This window comes from Daktulosphaira vitifoliae, unplaced genomic scaffold (assembly GCF_025091365.1).
Source record: "Daktulosphaira vitifoliae isolate Bord-2020 unplaced genomic scaffold, ASM2509136v1 Scaffold_2, whole genome shotgun sequence".
NCBI lineage: Eukaryota > Metazoa > Arthropoda > Insecta > Hemiptera > Phylloxeridae > Daktulosphaira > Daktulosphaira vitifoliae.
In genome coordinates this window covers 44783352-44810263 of record NW_026099573.1, presented here as the reverse complement: position 1 = coordinate 44810263, position 26912 = coordinate 44783352, and the positions used below count along the sequence as shown (strand labels likewise).

The 26912-nt window shown below is 26.9% G+C and overlaps 1 protein-coding gene across 1 annotated transcript; it reads right to left on the bottom strand.

Annotated features, from left to right (window-relative positions):
- LOC126899264 (uncharacterized) lies at positions 1 to 26912 on the bottom strand. The gene is made up of 9 exons (XM_050673975.1): positions 26827 to 26912; positions 26710 to 26764; positions 25194 to 25226; positions 24141 to 24173; positions 23245 to 23277; positions 9215 to 9232; positions 6560 to 6721; positions 1876 to 2022; positions 1 to 456 (listed from the first exon to the last, which is right to left on the bottom strand). The coding sequence occupies exons 1-9, from the start codon at positions 26827 to 26829 to the stop codon at positions 263 to 265; spliced, it is 678 nt and encodes a 225-aa protein (XP_050529932.1). The 5' UTR covers positions 26830 to 26912; the 3' UTR covers positions 1 to 262.

The window sequence follows — 26912 nt, the reverse complement described above, 5'->3', positions numbered from 1 at the left end:
GTTACAATATATTATGAATTGTACTTAAATTATACTTAACTTAAATGAAAATGTACATTTATTTTGCAATTAGCAGTTCATACACTTAAATAATATTTTAATTACAAAACTTTATATTTTTTTGAAGGATTTAAGGACATTCTTTTTTTAAACTTTGTTTTAATGAGGTGTTGTGGTTGTAGTCTATATTTAATATAATAATCTTTTATTATCATATACTGTTCCCCTTTTCTGTAAATTTTTCATTCATCCATAGGTTCATTCATTCATTATGAATTCTTGTTTTTATTTCTTCATCTATTTCTTTCATCTTTGCCTCAAACTTTTTCTTTTCACAAATCCGACAACGTATCTTATTCTTTTCAAATTTTGCACTACATTCATTGCAAAATGGATGATAACATTTATCAAAACAGTTTATTTTTAATACATCCTTACAACAGTAATTACATTCCTCTGTAAATAAAATATAAATTAATCAACTCAAATTAAAAATATTTCGACGATACGTCAAAGGATTTAAAATGTATTAGTAAAAAACTAATAAACTAATAAATTTAGGTGAACAATCAATTTGAAAATATATTAAACAATTTATACTTACGTAATTTCATTCCTATAATGAAATAAAAAAAAATTTTGACAATTACTAAACAATAAAACTAATGTAAATGTGTGTAAGGTGGTTAATATTTAAGAATTTTATTATGTATTCTTAAATAATATTAACTTAATATTCAATAACAAAACCTATAAAAGGAGAACCAATATATGAGAATTTCGTTGTAAATATATTCAATTAATTTTACTAAATGTTTGTGTTCAGCAGTATTGAGGTAATATAAATAAAATATTATCTAGATTAGATACAAATATTTCAGTAAAAATGTATCCGGACGAGATAATAAAATAAATTAAAAGGTATCGAAATATAGAATTTGATCAGTTTTAAATGTTACAGAATTTAACTCAGAAATAATTGAAAACAAAAAAATACCCAGCATAGTGGGGTCGCAGCACAGTGGTGATGTGGCATAGTTGGATCAAGTATAATGATTACTGATAGTGATTAAAATCACTATAAAAAAAAAACGCTTCGATGCAAATTTTTAGATAGTGTTTAATTTTAAAAAATTGATGGATTATTCCAAATGCTACATGATCTGCTAGTTCCTTATTAATATCCTGATTAAGATAAAGTATGTCGAATGAAAAAGGGATTATTAAGAAATATTATTTATTATAAAAAAATTGTGTTGATCTATACACTTTTCAATAAGTTATAGCATTATAAAGTTAAAAATGTAAAAAATAAAATCGAGAATTTTCACACAAAAATAGCATTTGGTAGCCATTTTCACCACGAAGAAAAGTCCAGAGGTCAATTTTTATTTTTTTTTAATTAAAGTACATTACATTAGCTTAATTTAAGATATATATAAAAGTGTCAGACCTTCCGGAACATTTTCATATTGATATGTTTATTTTTGATAAAGTTACGGCAGTTTGAGTAAAAAAAATTGAAAAAATTTCGAAAATTAGCATAAATTTATTTTATTTTATAATATTTTATTTAAATTTATAATTTTTTTGGAGGTTTCCCCCATTTACGGGGAACGATGTAGAATTTTCGCAACTTTTAAAGTCATTTCAATATCTATATTAAAAAGAAGAGACATTTGATAAATTACATTTTCAATTTTGTTATTGAAAATTAATTAATTTATGAATGTCAGAATAATCAAATTAAATAAATTAATAAAAATCTAGATATTCTCAATACTGCTACTAAAATTTAATTTGATATTTTGTTATAATACTAAATTGAGAATATTCTAATAATTATAAATCAATAGAATTAAAATAGAATATTACCTGTGAGTACTTCTGCGTTACATCCTTTTATTGGACATTTAGAAATTTTTGATTTTATGAAATATTTTATACAGTCTTCGCAATGTTTATGTCGGCAAAGAAACAAGGTATCTAGTGTCTTCATTTGATTACATTTTAGGCATTTTCCTTTTAAATGTATATGCAGTATTAACTTTAAGCAATGAATAATTTTACAATATATTCATGATAAATAATTAATTTTAATAACAAACATATTACATAAATTTATAATTGATTGAGAGCTCTTAATAAAATGCCAAAATTATTACATGTAATATGATAAACATTTTTTTGAAAAAAGAGAAAAGAAAAACAATTTTTATAACACGCTTTTAAATTTTAAATGAAATAAAACTCAATAAAAAAAACCCAGCACAGTGGGGTCGCGGCATAGTGGGGACGTTGCATAGTCCAGTATAGATTTAATCTGACAGTGATTAAAATCACTATAATAAGAAACGCTTTGATGCAAATCTGTAGATAGTGTATTCTATATAGTGATTCTAAGAAATTGATAGATAATTACAAAAGCAACATCAACTTCTATTTCTTTAATTATACCCAGATTAGAAATTCTTTTAATTATATATTATATCGCACCCCTAGATCTAAACTGTTGTAATTCAAAAAACCTCTTTTTACACAATTCAAGAATAACTAATATTCGAGAACTCGCTTGATTTATTCAATTTTCAAAAAAAGAATACGCAATGTAGGATGTTCTGAAATATCATGGTAGTTATAGGTAATAGAATAAGAAAACCTAAAATTGAAATTTTTTTGGATATTTCCCCCATTTGCGGGGAACGAGGGAAATTTTTTCAATTTTTAAGGGTAATGTCTTCAACTAGATACAATTTGTGATTTTTTGACGTATTGTTGAAAGAAATCGGTCCAGTTAGAACTGAGAAAAAGTAGTAACAGACACAAAAAAAAAAAACACATCATGATAAAATTAATATCTTCTCAGCTTCGCATCGAAGCTATAAATACATTTTTAATACATTTTAAATAATTCAATTTAGGTTTTTTTGTCAATGCTTAAGTTGAATTATTACGTAAATTTGTGAAAAATATAATATTATATTAACGATGAACATATTTTTTATCATATAGGTTCGGTATTTTTCTACTACATTTTATTTATTTTGAGAATCAGTAGAAGTATTTTATGTGCAATAATCTATGAATAAGTATTATTAATGTACAGCATATTTTTAAATGTCAATTTAAATACATTTTTGCTAACCATATTTTATTTTATTAAAAATAAAATTAATTATTTTAAATAAACGTAATTAATTTAGTAATAAAAACTTTCCCTGTGGATAGGGCATAAGAATACTTCCACGGCCCCTGTGCCAGACGTAAGAGGCGACTAATGAGGTTGTGTTAAGTTAACAGCCGACGTAAAAATCTTTGTCAAAAAAGTATGAGGAATCCTGAACAAAACTTAGGCGGATTGTTCCATCTCGGATGTACGAATGAACAATCGAAAGTAGTTAAAGATGGAGTAAATTGTTTGATACCAGCCATTAGAGATAGAGAATTAGTAGAAGTATTGAAGAGGAGAAAAGTTAACATTTGTGTGTGCAGGAAACTAAGTGGAAAGGAGAGTAATCAAGGGAAATATGCGAGGGTTATAAAATAATATACTCAGGTAAGTGTAGTACAAAGAATGGTGTAGGGATAATATAGGATGAGGAGAAGAAACGTAAAGTATTAGAAGTAGCTAGTAAAAATGACAGAATTATGGTCGTAAAATTCATATCCGAAGAAAAAGTGCTGAATGTAATAAGTGCCTATGCACCACAAGTGGGATGTGATGAAATAGACAAGGAAGTGTTTTGGAGAGAAATGGATGAGGTGATGCAAGGGGTACCTGGCAATGAGGATGCGATGATAGACGGAGATATGAATGGACATGTAGGTAATGAGAGGACAGGATATGAAAGAGTACATGGAGGGTTTTAGTGGAATGAATGAGGCTGGAGAAAGAATACTGAATTTGGCATAATGATCTTGCTGTGGTTAATACTTATTTTAATAAGAGGAAAGAACATTATATAACATATAAGAGTGGGAGGAATAGATATTTTTATGTGGAAGAGAGGGAGAGTAAAAGATTGTAAAGTTATACCAGGTGAAAGTGTAATTACACAACATAGACTGATATTACAATGGTAATAGTTGTGGTGTACCGGAAAAAGAATAAATATAAATAGAAGAAACACAGGGGAAAAATCGAAGATCCGGTGGTCGAAATTGAAAGAGGAAAATGAAAAAAGAGTTTGTAAAGACGGTAAAAGAGAGGTCAGTGTGGAATGTCGAGGGAGACATGAATGATGTGTGGAAAAGATGCTAGTTGTGTAATGAATAATGCAAAGTAGATTTTTGGTGAGAGTAATAGTAGAGTGCCAGGGAACAAGGAAACCTGGTGGTGGGATGAAGACGTTAAAAAAATCATAGAAAGTAAGAAAAAGCAATTTAAAGTATGGCAGAGGATCAAAAGGAGAGAAGACTGGATGGAGTATAAACGCTTGTGCAAAGAAGCCAAATGTGCAGTAAGTAAGGCGAAGTTTAAGAGGTATGATGAATTGTATGATAAGCTAGGAACAAAGGAAGGTGAGAAAGAAATCTATATACTTGCAGAAATAAGAGAGAAAAGGTCTAAAGATTATCATTATATATTGTTTATAAAAAGTGTTGATAATAACGTACTCTCAAGTGATGATGATGTGAGAAAAAGGTGGAAAGAGTATTTTGAAAAATTATTGAATGAGAAGTACTCAAAAGAGACATTTGAGGATATCTCATGTAATGAGGGACTGATAGATTTAATTAGTGAGAAAGAGATATGGGAAGCTGCAGCATCCATGAATAAGAATAATGCAGTAGGACCAGATGAAGTATCAGTAGAAGTATGGAAAATATAAAGCGGTGTTGGCATACGGCAGTTGAAGGTACATTTAAATATTTAAAATCTTATTAGAAAGGAAAATAAATGGAGGAATTTTAAATGGAAAAAGGTTTTAAGTTTATATAAAAAATAAAGTTATTTGATTTAGGAAGTATCTTTTTCATTGATGCTACAATAAAAAAGAATAAAGCAGTAGGACCAGATGAATAAGTAGAAGTAAAACAGAGTATATAGAGTACGAGTTTGACAAATGAGAACATGAAGTAGGTGAAATGAGGAGGTCATTGACAATAGGCGAGGACGTGATTGGAGAGGTGGAGAGTTTTAAGTATTTAGGTTGGGTTTGATGAGGATGTAAGACATAGGATTAAGTGCGAGTGGTTGAAGTGGAGAGAAGCGTCTGGCGTCAAATGCGATAAAAGAATTCCAATGAGGCTGAAAGGTAAATTCTACAAGACTGTATTAAGGCCTGCTATAGTGCATGGTTCAGAGTGTTGGGTGGTTGATAAGAAAGTAGAGCAGAGATGAGAATGCTTGGATGGATGAGTGGAGTGACTAGAAAAAATAGAATAAGGAACGAGCATATAAGAGGGAGTTGACACGGTATTTTTAAAAAAAGGTTATTAATATTAATAACAAATGTAACACCGTTATGTTCTGACTGTGGAGTCAATTTATTTTGTTTAAGTTATAAAAATATTATAATTTACAATATACAATATACAAGTGACGGGTAAACCGTAAGGTGCGGATATAACTCGACGACACGTATGGCGGATATAAGTCACAGGTGAACTGGTTTACATAGTCGCCGACGTGTCTCGCGGTGCTAAACCCCCTGACCTGTCCTATCTACCGACCGCCGGATAAGACAAACTTGTGTTATCGTCAACACTAATGAGTGCGACGGTGGACAGCTGATAATCACGACCGGATAACGTGCTGATTCACGGTAAATGAATAGTGCGCTATTACGGGTCGTGTCAGAGTATAGGTGTAGCGTCAATCGTGGATAAGAGGAGAGAAAATAGACTAATATGGTTTGGTCATGTTATGAGGAGAAAAGAATCGGAAGTTGTAAGAACAGTTATAGAAATGAATGTTGATGGAAGAAGCGGTAGAGGAATATTAAAAAAGAATATCGCTATTAAATGCGATATGAGGACAGCTGATGTGAACAGAGATGATGTGGGAGATCATGTCAAGTGGAAGTTTAGGATAAGGGCGGCCGAAGATGAAAGTAGTTTGAGTAGAGAAAGTTTTTAAGTTTATATTAAAAATAAAGTTATTTGATTTAGAAAGTTTGAAATCACCAAAAAGTAATAAAGTAGAATAAAGATAAGATAACAGTTTGTTGAATTTGTTGAAGAATTCATCATAGGTAGTATTTTTTAGTATTTTTGGAGTTTTTTTTAACTAACGTAAAAAGATATCAGAGAAGAATTTGTTTATTAAGTTCAATTTATATCGAAGTAAGAAAGATAAATTTTTAACAGAGTTATCACAAACTAATTTGGATATTTCTTTACTAGATAAAGAAATATCATTGCAAGATGATGTTTACATAACCATTTATAAAGTAATCTAGATAAGATAAAACAAAATATTATTTTTATCAGATTCATAATATTGGCAATGTAATATTCCCAACACTTCTTCTAAATTTTAATTTAAGATTTTGTTATAATAAATAGTTTAGAATATTGTATTTATTTATTAATAAGTAAAATATATATTAGATACCTTTGGGTAATTTCGAATTACAGTCTTCTATTTCACACTGATTAATTTCACATGTATAAGCGTTTTGTCTTAGTTTCATTAAACAATTTATACAATACTTATGTTTACAATCATACAATGCTTCTACTGGAATCGTGCTATATTTACAATTGTCGCATTGACCTTTAACATTTATTTGAAGTATTAATTATTATAGCAATCTATTTTTGCATTGTGTCTTAGGAGAGATTTCTTCAAATAGTATTATTTTAGCAAATTAAGTGTTATCGGACAAAATCATATAAGTAAATAATAGATATCTATTAGAGCAGACTGAATATGAAAACAGGAAAACTTATAAAAAATGAAAATAGAGTGAAATTTTTAGCATAGATACCCCCCAGAAATTTAATAAAATAATAAGAATTATTATATAAATTTATTTTTTGAAGAGAGGAAATATAAATAATATATTGTTAGGTGGTTATAAATTATAATGTCATAAAAATATAAGTTAATGTATTCTAGTATTCTTTTGGATTGAATTTTTAAAATGTACATGGTAATTTCATTGTATATGTACTTAATATTTCATTTTAACTTCAATTAGAAGTTGAAAAGAGATTTATTCACCATGTGATTTTTATCTATCCTGGGTAGCAATATTTGTACATAAATGGTGCTAGAACCCCTCCTACGTTCCATAAAAGCTCTACGGTAACCTAATTGTGTAAATATCTAAGACGGACCCTAATTATTTCTTAGCTGTGTCAAAATGTTCTAACAGTATCTTTAAACTGAACGTGTCTAAAAATACATAAAAGTTACCCTTGGTCTGCGTAATTAATGAAATAATTTTAGTACGGGCCAATAGTACCACGACAAATTAATTAGCAGTAGTGCCCATTTCGGGCATTGATAGAAGTCAACCAGTTCTGGTAAATGTCGTGAAACCACGTTCGCTTTTGGCGCCTTCTGGGGTCACCAGGGATAGAGTGGATAGATAGGTCAGAGACCAGAGGGTTTTGATGCGTTAATTTTTTGAAGTGAAAAGGCGTGTAGAATTTTTTGGTAGATTTTTGGACTGTTGAGATGTAAAGATCATTATAGAGGGTATCATTTGAGACGTAAAATGAAGCATTTGTTTGAGAAGATTTGTATTATATTGATTGATAAAATTGGATGATTTGGTGGATCCCCAAAGCTGGATTTCGTATGGCCAAATTGGTTTGAGCAGTAGTTTGTATATAAGAAGTTTATTTTTGAAATTGAGGTGTTGTGATGTGTGAAGGAAACATAATTGACGGGAGTGGTTGTTTAAGAAGAGACGTTTTGGATAGATTTTAACATTTATTTTTTAAATATACATTTTACTTATTCAAAAATAGTATTCAAAAACTGACGAATTCAATTTCATGGATTAAGTTCATCGAGCCCCACTTTGTCAAAGACCTGTGTCATGTTCAAAAATGCGCTCGTGTATACTTTCTTTTTTTTCTAGTGTGTAGGAAATTTAGTTGACATAATGGTGTACTCGGAGAATAGTGTAATGGTTGTGACGAAAACCAAATTGTGTGTTTGGGAGGTTGGATTCAAAGGCAGAGAGTGTACGTTTTAAAATATTTTTTTTTTAACAAAGTTTCAGATTGGTTTGGTTTTCAAGGGTATATCTGAATTTGGTCCAGTCTATTCGACCTTGGATAAGACTGGGTTGTTTTGGTTTATTTAAGGGAACAGTATCAATCGTTAGAGAGACGGATGAGTGTTTATAGCACAGAGCGTTAAAATTAGATGTTAGGATATGTCGACTATTAGGTATTTTAGACACAATAAAATCAAGAATATCGGGTCTTTTCCTAGGTGAGGTAGTAGATGAGAAAGGAGTATGAATTTTGTAGTTTTTTGTTTGAGTAAAGAGATTGAGTGTTTTCCCGAGGATTTTTCGTACGAAAGCCCCAGTGTGTGTTTTTTGTATTGATGCCGCCTCCTATTATGAATTTTTGTCCAAGTGTAAGGAAAAAGTTATTAAATTGAGCTAGAGTGATGACATGACGCGGGGGACAATATACTGCATCCATTGGGATGTTGTTTAGAGTTATAGAAATACCAGAAGCTTGTATAAGATCTGTTTTGTATTGTGGGAGTGGATAGAATAGTAGTGAGGCTCTAACTATTATGGCTACTCCAGCGTTTGCTGTGCCATCTGGTAAAAGTTTAAAAACAAAAAAATTAGTATTATCAAATTTTTGAAAGTTCCGCATAGTTTTTGCTCTAAATAGTAATTATATAGATTTTATGACAAAAATTAATTTTTAAAATAAATATAACATTATTATTATCTTTGTAGGTTAAACAACCGTAACTAATAATATTAAACATAACAAAAATTAAACAGACAAATTCAGCTATTTTCTGTTTTAAATAATGAGTTTACTGAATTATAATATTCTATTGGCACATGTTAATATTTTGGTATAAGTGTTAAATTTGTTAAATTACAGTTTATTTTTATATGTAATACAACAATGTACGGAGGTGAAAATTCAAATTTCAAAAATTTGTATTTTAAGAGCCACTAAAATCAACATGATATATTGTTTTCAGTGGTATTTTATGAAAAGAATGTTACCAAACTAATAAACGTAATTGAATTATTCTTAATTAAAGTGTACTTACCTGATACACCCGACATTTCTATAATGAAACAAAACATATAATAATGAGGAATACAAATTGATTAAAATTTTTATAGTACAAAATTTTTCTCCATAATTATTGAAAATATAAAAAATGGTGTTTCAAATTACAAGTTTTTATTACAACGCAATGCATTTAATTATGTTATGTATTGTTTAATAATGTCCATAAAGTCATGTTAAAAAAATAACTTCAAAAATCCCAGCATAGTGGAGTCGTGGTACAATACGGACGTGGCGTAGTTGGGACCAGTATAGATTTAATCTAACTGTGATTAAAATTACTAACATAATAAATATAGTTAAAAAAAACACGATATTAAAGCACATCGAGCTAAAAAGTTAAAAATAATTTTTAAAATAAGCCTAAAACAATTATGAACGAAAAATACTAGTATTATTGTGATAAAAGCGTCGGTCGCTAAATATACGAAAAATATGGCACAAAGCACCCACGCTTTTATCACAATAATACTAGTATTTTTCGTTCATTATTGTTTTAAGCTCATTTTAAAAATTAATTTTAACTTTTTATTTCGATGTGCTTTAAAAGCGTGTTTTTTCAGTTTCTTTAAACTATATTTATTTTTTACTTTTTAGTTTCATGTTATGATAGTAGTTATCAATATCACGGTTGTAATGGGTAAGGGGAAATCAGGGATCGATTCCGGGGAGGGAGTCTTAGAAAAGGCTACCATATCTAAGGAAAGCAGCAGGCGCGTAAATTACCCACTCCCGGAACATTGATGTAGTGACGAAAAATGACGGTACGGGAATCATCCCCCGTAATTGAAATGAGTACACTTTATATCTATTAATGAGAATAAAGCATGTTAATATATAAATTTTAATAGTAATTCGAATATATATATACAGGGTGATTTTTTTATCATAACCCACTCAATTACTTACAGAATAATAATAATTAAAAATTTTTTTTTTATTATTATCTTTAGTTACACATTATTCTTGAATTTTTAACTATGTAATACTTTTTAAGTTCATCCCTTATGCCTTGGAGGGGGGTCAACTTTGTTTTTTTTAATGGTAACACATATTTTTAATTTAATAAAATGTTTGAGTTTTTAATTCAATAGTAAATGGCATTTGAATTTTTAATATAACTTTATTCATTTATTAGATATAAACATTTAAAGTTTCAAATTTTTGAGTTAATATATAGGTATAATACACAAGGGATTACAAATACAGGTAGTTAATTGTTTTTTTATGATATTTATATCACAGTCACGGATTGTTTATTATCAATTATGACTATCAATAGATTTAATTTTTGTGTTGTCAGTTAGTGTATTTATAAACTCACAACAATGTACCTTACTATCATTGATAATAACAATGCTGTGTACCTGCTAATATCGATGTCATAAAAAACCAATTAGCTACCTGTATTTGTAATCCCTTGTGTATTATACCTAAATATTAACTCAAAAATTTGAAACTTTAAATGTTTATATCTAATAAACAAATTAAGTTTTATTAAAAATTCAAATGCCATTTATTATTGAATTAAAAACTCAAACATTTTATTAAATTAAAAATATGTGTTACCATTTAAAAAAACAAAGTTGACCCCCCTCCAAGGCATAAGGGATGAACTTAAAAAGTATTACATAGTTAAAAATTCAAGAATAATGTGTAACTAAAGATAATAATAATAAAAAAATTTTTAATTATTATTATTCTGTAAGTAATTGAGTGGGTTATGATAAAAAAATCACCCTGTATATATACACGTAAAGACACTTAAATACGTAAACGTATCATGCACTAGGTATAGCCTTGTTTTATGGGCGAGAGGAACGTTATACCTGAGGTATAGGAATATATAAATATATATACGTAAGACGTATGGCATGCGAGCGGTATTGGTCAGTCAAAATAAAAATTTGTATATACATATAAATATAGAGTTGATGATACGCACGAGTGTACGGTAATGATAACCAAAAATAAATGTATACAAGAATAGTGTTGACGGTGTGTGGTAAGCTTTGCGTGACTTGGGTATAATGCGTTACGACAGTCTAGTCTCAAGGCCATAGACGACGAGATACGCGAAAATAATAACACGTAGCGCGTGGAAAGTTACCAACAACAAACATACATGTGAAACAAATATAAGCGTGTTAAAAATCGCTTTGATGCAAATCTATAGATAGTGTTTAATTTTAAAAAATGGGAGGATTATTTCAAAAGCAACATAAATTCATATTATATTTTTTTACAAGCATCGTATTTTTTTTTTATTAATTTTGATGTCCATTTTCACCATAAAAACAAAATAAAGTCTGAAAATTTTTTTTTCATATAAATGTATCACTTTCAAAAGTTAATTTTTTGTGAAAATGTTGTCATTAAAAATCTCCTCTGTGGGCATGTAAAGGGTCAGATTTGTAAATAAAATATACAAAATACCAGATGTATCTTTAAAAAAAAAAATTACATTGATTTGGTCATTTTTAAAAAATATTTTTAATAGATATCTGTTCGGTGAGAGATGAGAAAAAGTGGTAACAGACACAAAAAAAAACCAAGTACAGTGGGGTCACGGCTCAGTGGGGACGGGTCATAGTTGGGTCAAGTATAATGATATCTGCCAGTGATTTTTAATTACTATCATAAAATACGCTTCGATGGAAATCTGTAGATAGTGATTAATTTTAAAAAATTGTAGGATTATTCTGAAAGCACATGATCTGCTATTTCCTTATTTATATCCTGATTACAAGTTTTATGATTTATAAGTATAATATATGAATAAATTTGTATATATATATATTTATAATATATAAAGAGAAATGATTTTATTAAAAAAAAGTATGTGCAATAAAATAGATATATATTAATAGTATTTATCATAAAAAAATTGTATTGAACCATACATTTTTTAAAAAGTTAATGGATTATAAGGTTAAAAATATAAAAAAGAAATTTTTTACAAAAGTATTTTTTTTTATTAACTGTGATGTCTGTTCCCAAAAAATGTACAATGTATGGATTAATATAATTTTTTTTTATAAATACATGAGGTAATTATCTATTATTTGAAGTATATATTTTTTTAATCTGATTATTCACACAGAGTGGGATCCGTTGCTCAGGCAGCACCTCGTGAATAGATGGGTTGGATTTTGCTATGTTTGGGATAAGAAAAACACACAAACATTTAAAACAAAAGGACCTGGATTTCAGACTTTTTTCATCTTGCCAGGGCAGTCCTTTACCAGCGGGCCCGTTTCTTTGCAAGTAAAGCATGCGCCGGAATGGTCAGCACCCTTACAGGCACCCTGTTCATGCCCATCCATGCCGCCTAAGCCTCCTTGATGCTCTTGGCCAGCAGTCCGGCTTGAGCTCCAGTACCTCTGACTTCCAGGAGTACCGCTCCCGTCTTGGTTCTGCGGGTGCCAGATACAACGACGCCCAGCGCCTGGAGGTCACTGCCTCCATGATCCTTTTCACGATGGTGGAATATTTTTGGTCCTCTTTCAGGGAAAAAATAATAACCGCCTCTATGCGAGGGGCCTTCCCTGAAGCCTGGGATTTGGGCGAAGGTCCGCCACCGTGTTCATTGTTCTGCGTCTGACTACCTTAGAACAACCCAGGATGCATGAGGCCTCCACCGTCCCCGGTTTTGGGGCAGGCTCCTTTTCTGCATCACGTGTTTCCTTCAAGATAACCATCTCTGGTCCGTCCGTTGTATCGTAATATGCTCAATGCTTTGCATTACGCATCTTACAATTATCAATGAAAAATGTATTATCTATATTTTAAATAACTTGTAAACAAACAAATAATTTATCTGTCATAACAAATACAATGTTCAACACAATTTCTTATTATTTATATATATATATGTCAATTTATCAATTGTTAAATATGTTATCTCAATATAATAATCATGTAATGTATAATTAAATATAATAAACTAAAAAGATCACTAAAAGCGCTGACAACAATATCCCTGGATTGGGGGTACTATCATTTTACTATAAAAAGCACTGAAATCCTTTTAGACAACGGAGAGAGAGAGTTCGCTTTCTCTGAATTGGATTAAGAATAAAAAAGAAATAATTATCAGTTACAGTCTTGTGTTGTTGTCGGCTGACTCTTACGCGTTTTATTTATATATGAAAAGAACTTGTTTTAATTATTTATCTTTTGACGAAGTGCGAATTAAATATTTTTAAACATATATAAACATATCGAGATATTTATCAAATAATTTAACAGAAATTTGCAAGAATAAAATAAGTAAGTAATTTTATGTTATCCCAATTATTTGGAGTTAATAAGTTTGAGTAAAGGATGACAAAGCAATAGATCATTTATTAAATTAATATCTGAAAGTGTCAATTTTGACTGGTTGGTTAAAGAAATTATACATAATCACGTTATATGGTATTCGTGAACTGGCTCTGCCGTTCCGTTGCCGAAGTATTCGTTAACTGGCTTCGCCGTTTCGTTGCCTCTTAGTTAAGACATTAGGAACTAACCAGACAAAAGTTTATTACACCTCGAATAGAGGTACTTTGTCTAATATTTTTATATTTACTTGTCTTTGTCGTTCTATTAAGGAAAAAAATTTTTATATAAATCTTTTAAAGTTAAAACAAGTTAATAATATAAGTAATGTTAATAACAGACATCTTGATTGTTTGTTTACAAACGGTAATGTTATGTCAAACTACCCTAGTAGCTCTATAGTTCAAAAGGCTGATATTATCACCCTCCTTTTGATTCAATTATGATGTACCAAATATTATTTATCAGTCCAATAATCTACCAATGTATAACTTTAACAAATGTAATTATAATGATATTTCAAATTTTCTCTCTAATATAAACTTCGATCTAAACTTAGAATACGTTTCACTAGAGGACTCAATAATTAAGTTTTATGAAATAATTAATCACTCTTTCTCTATCTTTGTGCCTAAAATTATAATTAATGAAAATTATTCTCCAATATTGGCTAATAAAAACCTTAAAAATTTAATTATTAGTAAAAAATATGCTCACAAGAAATATAAGATTAGTGGTTTTTATTCAGCTCTTCGAAAACAATGTAAGCATCTAACATCTCTAACTCATTCAAAATTTATGTCTAATATTGAAGATAACATTCAAGTAAATATAAATTTTTTTTGGAAATATATTAACTCTTTAAAAATGAATAAAAATTCAAATATTCCTGATTTTGTATCTTATAATCAAATTCTATCTTCAAACAATGAAGAAAAAGTTCAGTTTTTTCCCAATCATTTTTCTAGTGTATATGTTAAACCTGTTAATTCATCAAATGTTACAATTTCCTCACATGGATCAAAAAATATTCTTAATTTACACGAATGGTCGATTAGCGAAAATGAGATTTATGAATACTTAACTACATTAGATATTCACTCTGGATCTGGTCCTGATGGAGTACCGCCTGTTTTTTTGAAGAACTGTAAAGATGTTCTTGTTAAACCATTGTATTATATTTTTAATAAATCTTTAAAAATGGGTTTGTTTCCGGAAATTTGGAAAAAGTCATACGTAACTCCAATACATAAGTCAGGTGATAAATCAAATGTTTGTAACTATAGACCTATATCTAAATTATCAGCTATTCCTAAAATGTTTGAAGCCATTATCACTAAAAAGTTATCAGTTTTAATGTCACAACAACTAGTTAAAAATCAACATGGTTTTAGAAAAAAAAATCAACGCTTACTAATCTTCTTTTATATCAATCGAAAATTATTTCTGCTTTTAATGAGGGGCAGCAAATTGATGCAATATACACAGATTTTCAAAAAGCATTTGACAAAGTAAACCATAAACTCTTATCATTAAAATTAGAATATTTTGGATTAAATGGCTCGTTTTTAAATTGGATTAAATCGTATTTGGTTAATCGGACACAAGTCGTAAAATTGCTCTCAGTTGTTTCAAATGATATTAAAGTACACTCTGGGGTGCCACAAGGTTCTCATTTAGGTCCTTTATTATTTATTTTATATATTAATGACTTGCCTAGTATTTTTGATACCCCTATAAATATTTTATTGTTTGCTGATGATGCCAAAATATTTACAGTTATCAACTCAATGAGTGATTGTATTAAATTACAGTTAAACATTGAAAAACTATATGATTGGAGTGTTACAAATGAATTACCTCTGAACTTAAGCAAATACAGAGTTATATCATTTTCCCGTAAAAAAGATCCCATTTTCTTTTACTATAGTTTGTGTAATTCCAGTTTAACTAGGGTTGATTTCATAAGTGATTTGGGAATCATTTTTGAGGATAATCTTTCCTTTACTAGACATATAAATTTGTCAGTCAGTAATGCTTTTAAGAGTTTGGGTTTTCTTAATAGAAATACTAAACATTTTAAAAACATAAATACTTTAAAATTGTTAAATTTTTCTCTTGTCAGATCAAAGCTTGAGTTTGGTTCTTTAGTGTGGTCCCCTAATTATGCTGTTTACATTAATTTATTAGAAAACGTCCAATACAAGTATACGAAATCTATCTGTTTTAAATTGAACATTAGTCTTTCTAGGGATTCATATTATTTACATTCTACTCAGTTAGGTATTTCATCTTGTGAACTTAGAAGAAGAGTTAGTGATCTTATGTTTTTATATGACTTACTAAATGGTTATGTAGATTGCCCAAAGTTACTTTCAATGGTTGGCTTTAGAACTAGTCAAATAAACCTTAGAGTTATTAAACTGTTTCATGTTCCTTTCTGTACCACTAATTATAGCTCAGCATCATATTTTCCTCGAGTCCTATTGTTAGCTAATAAAATTCTAAACATTGTTGATTTTTTCTTTATGTCTCGTGATGTCTTCAAATTGAATATTTATAATGCATTATCTAATTGTGTATTGTAATTTGTTTATATCTAATTGTTTATTCTGATAGTATTTAGTTAAAATTGTATTTTTTCATTTAATTTATGTTAAACTAAGAAATTATTGTATTTATTCTATCGCATTATATTAAAGGGTTTTTTTTTACCCGTTTATAATTTAAAATTAAAATAAAAAATATCTTAAATAAAAGCTTATGTAATATACTTTATTAAGGAAAAAAATTTTTCGAACTTTATTTTGTTTTTATGGTGAAAACGGACATCAAGTTAATAAAATAATAAGATTATTGTAAAAAAAACGGTAGCACAGTGGTGTCGAGGCACAGTGTGGACGAGGCATAGATGGGACAAGTATAGATGATATCTGACAGTGATTAAAATCACTATCATAAGAAACGCTTCGATGCAAATCTGTAGATAGTGTTTCCTTTAGAGAAATTGGTGAAATATTTTAAAAGCAACATGAACTCTTATTTCTTTAATTATATCCTGATTAGTAGTTCTTTGATTTTAAAATATAATATATGAATAAATACTAATTATAGTTTTTAAATTTAGTATGAAATTGTGAGGCCAGCTATGATGTATGGTTCATAGTGTTGGGCGGTTGATAAGAAAGTAGAGCAGAGAATAAGTGTAGCAGAGATGAGAATGCTTAGTTGGATGAGTGGAGTGACTAGAGAAGATAGGATAAGGAACGAGCATATAAGAGGAAGTATAGGTGTTGCGTCAATCGTGGATAAGATGACAGAAAATAGACTTAGATTGTTTAGTCATCGTATGAGGAAAGAAGAACAGTTATAGAAATGAATGTCGAAGGAAGAAGAGATAGAGGAAGACCAAAAAAGAGATGGAGGGATGCTATTGAATGCGATTTGAGGACAGCTGATGTGAGCGTAGAAGATGTGGGAGATCGTGTCAAGTGGAATCTTAGGATAAGGGTGCCCGACCCCAAGTAGTTGGGATTAAGGCAAAGAAAAAGAAAAATATTACCAGATATTCCGGTGGCAATTGACATAATATGATTGTTATTTCGGAATGTACAATTTAGCGTTTAGTTGGGTTTAAATAATATAGCGTCAAATCAATTACCTACTCTATCGGTTGTATCTCAATATACACTACACTTTAATGATACAATAAATAAATAAACTCACACATACACACATATGCATTTATAACATTGTGTCTAATGTAAGTATAACATGATAAAAAGTAACCGTAAAATGAAAAAAATGGAATATAAATTTTATTACTCATATTAAATGTAATGTAACTCGAAAAATATTTGTTTAAATGAAAAAATATAAGATTATATTTTTATTTATAATTGTCTTTTAAACAACTTTTGTGCGAAACTTTTTTTTGTAAGTTAAATATTTTTTTTTGAGAAAATTAAGAAAGCTCATATTTTTGAACTTTTGCGAGGATTTAAAAAAAAAGCTCAATTCCAATCTTGAGGACTATTAGTATGTCATTATACATATTTTAATTCAACTTTTAAAAAAACAAAATTTTTTCCGCAATTTTTCCTTTGTTGACTGGCCTAGATGTCAATTTTAAACTTGTAATTGAGCTAAAAGTTATGGTAATATATTCAATTTATTTTACTATAAACTTTCATAAATCTTTATCAAAAATTTTTCATCAACTTTAAAGAACCAAAAAAATAGGTTAAAATTGAAAATTTGGACTGATTATTTTTAACATATTAAAAATCAAATCAGTAATAATTTGAAAACAAATTTTTTTTTCTTTTAATTATTATTTTATATATATAATTAGTAATAATATAAAAAATTAGAAGTGATAGAAATAGTCTACTTGCAGATTTGAAAACAACGCGAAAAGTTGATTTAGAAAAGTATATTTTTGCTTCTGATGAAAGTTCCTTGTAGTCCAGTGCATTTTTTTATAGTAACAAACAGTTTTTATTGAAAATTATTGTATCAAGCCCTTTAAATTTTTATACACGTAAAAGTAAAGCAAAATATAACTTCTTTATTATTTTTATAATTTCTCCGTTTAAATTACAATATTAAATATCAATTTCATACTAAATTTAATAATTATAATTAGTATATATTCAAATATTATATTTTAAAATCAAAGAACTACTAATCATGATATAATTAAAGAAATAAGAGTTGATGTTGCTTTTGGAATAATCCACCAATTGCCTAATTAAAACAAAAAAAAAAAAAGTTTGTTGGGAATTTTTTCTGCTATTCTGCAAAATTACTCCTTCGTTGACTAGAATGAATCATTAAATAGAAAATTTTATGAGAATTAAAACAATGTTATTTTTAAGATTAATATGCAGTCAGAAAGTTTTATAATTATTATTTATTGTAAATTTATCAGAAAAACTCATTATTTTTTGCATTTTTATCGTAATAGAACACTTAAATAGAAATCATAGTAATCATTTCTAAGTAATTTTTGATATTTAAAAAGATTCTACTATTGAAATATCCAGAACTGAATTAATTTTAATGATTTACTTTAACTAAAAAAAAAAAAGTTAATATTTTGAATCCCTCTTGTGGGCAGGTAAAGGGTTAGATTTATAAAAAAAACCAAATGATAGATAAAGACATGCATCTAAATAAAAAAAAATATACTGATTTGGTCATTTTTGATAAAGTTATAACAATTAACAAAGTTATAAGTTTTATACACTGGACTACAAGGAACTTCCATCAGAAACAAAAATATACTATTCTAAATCAACTTTTCGCGATGTTTTAAAATGTGCAATTAGACTTTTTCTATAACTTCTAAGTTTTAATATTATTAAAAAATAGTTTTTACATATAAAAAAAAATAATTAAGAACAAAAAAAATTGTTTTAAATTAATACTGATTTGATATAATATTTAATATTAATTTGATTATTAATAAGTTAAAAATAAGGAAAATGACATATTTAACCAATTTTGTTAATCGTTTAAAGTTGATTGTTGTAAATGTTTATAAAAAAAAAAAAAAATTTATTTTACCATAACTTTTAGCTCAATTGGTAAGTTTGACATTGACATAATTAAATAGAAAATTTTATGACAATTAAAAAAATTGTATCGTTAAGATCAATATGCAGTCAGAAAGTTTTATAATTACTATTTATTGTAAATTTATCAGAAAAGCTCAATATTTTTTTGCATTTTTATGGTAATAGATAACTTAAATAGAAGTAATAGTAATAATTTCCTAGGAACTTTTGTTGTTTGTTGAAAAGATTCTATAATTGAAATATTGAGAACTTAATTAATTTTAATGATTTACTTTAACTAAATGTACCAATCAAAACAAAGTTGTTAAAAAGATTTACTCAATTGAGTTTATTATAAAATTTGATTATATTTGTAAAAATCAATTGTTAATTCAGGAGAAAAAACAATCATTTTTTTTAGAAATGATTTATATAGCAACACGTTAGAAAAAAATTTGAATATTATAGTCTAATAGTAGCACACACAAACAGAGTAATAAAATTATTAAATTACAAAGTAAAATGATTTAATTTTGTAGTTGAAACCTATCATATCAAACTTCATTCGTTAATAAATATTTTGAAAACATTAGAAATTAATGATTTTAATTGTCTTTATGGAGACGATGTAATAACTAACTGTTTAATTGATAAATTAGAATTTTTTTTTCAATTTTTGAGAGTAATATCTTCAACTAGATACGAATTGTAGTAATTTGACGTATTGTTGAAAAAAGTAGGTCAAGTTAGAGCAGAGAAAATAAATGATAGTCACAAAAAAATATCTTCTCGGCTTTGCATCGAAGCGAAAACTTAAAATATAGTAAAATAATTTTAATACGAATAAGAAATTTCTTCTTGCAAGGGGCGACTAAAGTGATGGGATCCTTGATCTTTATTGAAGTTATTGAATCTAAATGTGATAAAAATCAAACGAGTTTAAAATTTATACTAACTTAAAAAGAATTAAGAAAAAATGCAAAAAATTCATTGCCATACGCGGGTTGGAACCTCGTACCCCAAGCGTGTAAAACATAAATTTTACCAACTCGGCAACCGTACGTCGCTACCGTCGGGTGAAAAAATAGGCTATTTAAGCTAGTTCAAATTTCAAAGTTATTTTTCTCGACTTAAAAGAAGCAAACAAATTTAAATAAGTTTAACTTTCTATGCTATATTAATTTTTTATTTATATAATATTTATGAAAATCTGTAGTCCCCTTGTCAGGTATTTTAAAATAAAATAAAATACAAAACCCAGAATTTTAACACAAAAATAGCAAATTTTTGAATACGGTAGTCATTTTTACCGTGAAGACAAATCCAGAGGTCACATTTTTTTTTTTAAATTAAAGTATATTATATAAGCTTTAATTTAAGATATATATAAAAGTGTCAGTATTTCCGGAATACTTTCAAAAATTAAATTGAAAATATCATAGTAACAATACGCATGATTAAAGTTTTGACCCCCCTTGTTAAAGGGGTATGATCCGATTTACAAAAAAAGCGTGTAGATGAAAGGAGTATATAAATATTTATTATAAAAAAATAATAATATTGATCCATACATTTTTCCAAAAGTTATATAAAATATAAATTAAATAATATAACATATAAAATCGAGATTTTTTTCACGGAAATCGTACGTTTTTCTTTAACTTTGATGTCCGTTTTCACCACGAAGACAAGTCCAGAGGTCAAATTTTTTTTTTTCAAATTAAAGTATATTATATAAGCTTTAATTTAAGATATATATAAAAGTGTCAGTATTTCCGGAATACTTTCAAAAATTAAATTGAAAATATCATAGTAACAATACGCATGATTAAAGTTTTGACCCCCCTTGTTAAAGGGGTATGATCCGATTTACAAAAAAAGCGTGTAGATGAAAGGAGTATATAAATATTTATTATAAAAAAATAATAATATTGATCCATACATTTTTCCAAAAGTTATATAAAATATAAATTAAATAATATAACATATAAAATCGAGATTTTTTTCACGGAAATCGTACGTTTTTCTTTAACTTTGATGTCCGTTTTCACCACGAAGACAAGTCCAGAGGTCAAATTTTTTTTTTTCAAATTAAAGTATATTACATAAGCTTTAATTTAAGATATATATAAAAGTGTCAGTCTTTCCGGAACATTTTCAAAAGTTAAGTTGAAAAAGTTCTACTTTCTATACGCATTTTAAAAGGTTTGCACCCCCCCTGTATAAAGGGAAATGGTCCGATTTTAAAAAAAAGTATGTCGAATGAAAGAAGTATATATAAAGTATTTATCATTAAAGAATAAAGTTGATTCATGCATTTTTTAAAAAGTTATAGCAACATAATGTTAAAAAATGTAAAATATAATATCAAGAATTTTTTCACAAAAATAGCATATTTTTGCATACGGTAGTCATTTTCACCATGAAGACAAGTCCAGAGGTCAAATTTTTTTTTTTCAAATTAAAGTATATTACATTAGCTTTAATTTAAGGTATATATAAAATTGTCAGTCTTTCCGGAACATTTTCAAAAGTTAAGTTGAAAAAGTTAATTTTTTGTAAAAAAGTTACCATTTTGAAACCCCATCCTTTGGGCTGTTAAAGGGTCAAATGTTCACAAAAATATATAAAATGATAGGTAATTATCTAAGGTATCTATAAAAAAAAAAATTATATTGATTCGATCATTTTTAAAAAAGTTATGGCAATTTTAAGTAAAAAAAATTGAAAAAATATCGAAAATTAGCGATTTTTAAATTTGTAATTTTTTGGGGGATTTCCCCCGTTTACGGGGAACGAGGGAATTTTTTTCAATTTTTGAGGGTAATGTCTTCGACTAGATACGATTTGTGATCTTTTGACATATTGTTCATCAAAATCGGTCCAGCGAGAGCTGAGATTGAGCGTTCACAGACACAAAAAAAAAAATTTAAAAATTTAAAAAAAAATAAAAAAACACATCATAGTAAAATTAATACCTTCTCAGCTTCGCATCGAAGCTAAAATTTCTTTTATATTAGCTTCGATGCGAAGCTGAGAAGGTATTGATTTTAATATGAATTGTTTTTTTTTGTGTCTGTTACCACTTTTTCTTAGCTCTCACTGAACCGATTTCTTTCAACGATACGTCAAAATATCACAAATGGTATCTAGTCAAAGACATTACCCTCAAAAATTGAAAAGATTTCCGTTGTTTCCCGTAAATGGTGGAAATCTCCTAAAAAATTAAATCTGACTCTTTACCTGCCCATAGAGGGAATTTAATAGAACAACTTTTTCAACTTAACTTTTGAAAGTGTTCCGGAAAGTCTGACACTTTTATTTATATCTTAAATTAAATCTAATGTAATATACTTTATCATGAAACAAAAAATGTCGGACTTTTATTTTGTCTTTATGGTGAAAATGGCTAACGAATGCTATTTTTGTGTGAAAATTCTCGATTTTGTATTTTACATTTTTAACTTTATTATGCTATAACTTATTGAAGAATTATGGATAAACACAATTTTTTTTTGAGAAATAATATTTATATCCATTTTTCATTCGACATACTTTATCTAAATGAAGATAAAATAAGGAAATAGCAGATCATGTAGCTTTTGTAATAATTTACCAATTTTTTAAAATTAAGCGCTATCTAAAGATTTGCATCGAAGTGTTTGTTTTAAGTGATTTTAATCACTGTCAGATATCATTATACTTGACCCAACTATGCTACGTCCTAACTGAGCTAGGTTATGCGCATTTTCTATTGTGACCCATATTATTAAATATATATTATATAATATATGTATTTACATAGGGAGTGCAAAATTATCAAGTTTATTTCGAAATTGTTTCAGAGTACTATGTTGTCTATTTTGAGTGAACAATATTACTTTCTTAGTCATATTTGATCGGATATAGAATAAAAAACGTATAAAACAAATATAGGTCTTTATAAAACTTTGATGAATTTGGATGTAATAAAAATACACCGAACAACCATAATTCAGTAGAAAAATTAAGTACATGATTGATTTAAGTTATGATTGGCTTATTCATAATTAAATTTTGTAATAATACAAAGCTTTTTTTTATTATTATATTGTTAAGTGACGGTACAGTAGATTCAACTTACCTATCGTGTTATCACTCAACATTAACAAATCATCTAGAAAAATATACACATGTAGTAAAAATAATAAAACTAATATAGTTTCAATTGACACTTTTAATTATTATAAAATTTGTTATTTTCTTAAATATATTTGGTATATTTTGTACTTAGTATAGTAAACAACTAGATATAATAATTGCTTATAAAAATATACTACATAAAATTGATTCCATTATAACTTATTATTATTATTATATTTTTCATATGGTATAATATATATAGTTGACTGCGTTTTACAAATTTTACAAATCAAAAACATTGGATCTATTAAATATTTTGCAGTACATTTTTTTTTTATTTAATGCATTCATATACTACGATAAAGTCATATTTTTTTTATTTGTTTTTAATTATAAAAAAAAAATGAAAATTTGTATTTATAGTTTCGAAGCGAAGATGAAAATTGTTATTTAATGATCTATACGCCAAAGTACCTAATATTTATCTAGTGAAAATTCCATGGCAAAACTGAAAGAAGTTCGTTCAATATAAGAAATAAAAAAAAGTATCTTAATATTAGGAAGCCGTCAAAAATAGAATTAATCAAAATTTTATTTTTAATTTTAAAATTGCAATTTCATTTTAATAAAAATCAACTTCGAAAAATAACGGCAACTAAAAATGAATGTAAGTTTATAAAAAAAATTATAGATTATTACAAAACTTTGATGAATTCGGAAGTAATAAAAACATGCCGAGTTTTAAATTAAATTAAAAACTAAATTTTGAATCATAATTCAGTTAAAAATTTTATTTTAAAGTTATGATTGTTTTTTTGTACTTAATTAAATTTAGTAATTATAGAGAGCTTTTCTATTATTAAATTTTTAAATGATTGAACGATACTTTCAACTTACTTAACGTGACTCTGTTCTTCGATTCGTTCTGATCTAGTTAAATATAAACATGTATAAAAAATATTTAACTTAAATAACTTTGTAATGTATCTTTATACTTTTAAAAACAAAGTTTTATAAATTTGGTTTATTTTGTATTTAGATTAGTAAACAACTAGACACAATAATTCCTTATAAAATTGTAAAACTTTGATGATTTCGGAAGTAATATAAACATACCAATGGAGATTTTGTTGTTTGAGCATTGTTAAAGTATATATTACTAGAATTTCCAAAATAATTTTATTGAAATGAAAATGAAATGTAATCATTTATTATATTATTCAGTAAATTATTTATAGATCAGGTTTATATAATTCTATAAAATAGGTTTCAAAGTAAATTGTTTTTGTCTAGTCTCTGTTAGTTGCATTACATTGTCTTATATTATAATAGATATCTATTTTACTTTCACTGAATTAAATTGTTTTAATCATTTTATTTAAATATTAATTAGATATTATCTTTAACTCCTAACTTTCAATCAGTTATTGGCCCAGATATTTGGTGTCCATAGCAGAGGAAGCAAGTAAAATAGGTGATAATTATAAAATAATATGTTCAAGTAAGACTAATACAAGAATGGTGTAAGGATAATAATGGATGAGGATTGAAGACTTAAGACTTAAGAGTAATAATAGGTGTTCATCAAGGTTCTGCTTTAAGTCTTTATTTATATTCTATAGTGATCGATGAAATTACTAAGAAATACAAGAACAGGTACCGTGGTAAATGTTTTTCAATGACTATATTATGTTAAAAGGTGAAAATCGGCAGGAAATTAATCAAAGGTTAGAGTTGTTGAGATCAGCTCTCGAATGAAAATACCTAGGTGATACAAAGTTGTTAGAGTGGTTTAGTTATTAAATGAAAAAAGAAATTTGAAAAATAATTCAGTAGAAAATTTTGTTTAATAGTTATGATTGATTTTTTATACCTATTTAAATTTTGTAGTAATAAAAAGCTTGTTTTATTATTTAACTTTTAAGTGAATGTGTGATATATTCAACTTACTTGACGTGGCTTTACTCATTGACATGTAATGATCTAGAAAAAAGTATAAATGTAATAAAAATAATTAACTTGTTAAGTTTAAATTAACACTTTTGTTTTTTTTTAATTGAAATAATTTTTTAAATCCTAATTATACTCTTTGCAAAAATCTTTTAATTTTTATATAAATTTGGTCTATTTTTTACTTAAGAAAGTAAAAAAAGACACTTTAATTGCTTATAAAAAAACAACACGCTATATTATTATTTTTAATATTATATATTTTAGAGAAACACCTTATAAAATGTTGTTCTTTTATTACTAAATTTTTCAATTGACATAAAAATAGAGTGGTTTACGATGTTTTAAAAATCTAATAACTTATAATCTTATAATATTTTGAAATTGTTTTGGAAATACTCCGAACTTTAATCATATGAAGTATGAATATTTTTTATTATGAGTCAAATGATGTATATCCATAGGAGTGAGGGGGTAATTATCCTATTTACACCTCTTTTACAAAAAAACAAATATAAAAAAGACCAAAAAGAATTTTCTTAGTATAACTTTTATTTAAAATGTAATCGAGTGGCTAATATTAAAGTAATCATATTGTAAAGAACAACTTTATAATTTTTTATAAATCGTCTGTAAATATTATAATACTAAAATATTTAATATCAATTTCATACTAATTTTTTTACTATAGTATTTATTCAATCATGTGTTATACTTATTTTATGTATTTATTTAACGGGTTAAAACCCAATGTAAATTTGAACGAAAGTAATTTATATAATTAGATATTAAATATAAATTATTATATTATTAAATATAATAAACATCAATAGATGATATACTAAACAATAAAATTATAACATAAAGATTCTGAACAATTATAACTTAAGTTATAAATAAAATATTAGATACAAAATGATTATAAGGATAAAATGAATCAAACACAAAAAGACTAATAGTTATTAAATTACAAAAAAACAATATATGGTTTCAAGAAGCATTAAATACATAATCCGATTGCTGATTTGATATATAACAAGTTGTTTTTAATCTTGTGTTGCAGGTAGCAACATGAAAATTTTTTTAGCTTCGATGCGAAGCTGAGAAGGTATTAATTTTACTATGATGTGTTTTTTTTTTGTTAATATTATAATAATTAATATAATTAGATTAACTATATAATTTCATAATTATCTAATTTATTAAAAATTGTCTAATTAAAAAAAATAATTAGTCCATAACAACTTTTAGACCAGTTTAGACCTTTAGACTTTTATGATGTTATAAACATTTTTATACCTAGATGAGAGCCTAGGTCGCTATAGTGCGGACTGAATATATCTAGTGCTAAATTTAAGAATACTTGTACCTCAATTCTAGGTATTACTTAATATCCTTAATAACTGACGAAACATTTGTCCAATAATTATTATGAACAAGAAATTTTTTTAATTAGATCAAGTGGTCTACGCTACGACAAAAGAAATATTTTGAATAAAAACTATTAATTTATTACCATTATGAATAATCATAAATGCGACAGTTGAAAAGAAGACTAAAGAAAATAATTTCTGAAAAATCAATAATAATATTAGAAATATAAAATATTTAGTTTGTCAAATATTCTACTTACCATTACGATTTATTGAAGGAATAAATATGTTGTGTAAAATGCAACAAATATCTTTAGAAGAATTTAATGTATTTAGTTGAGTCAAA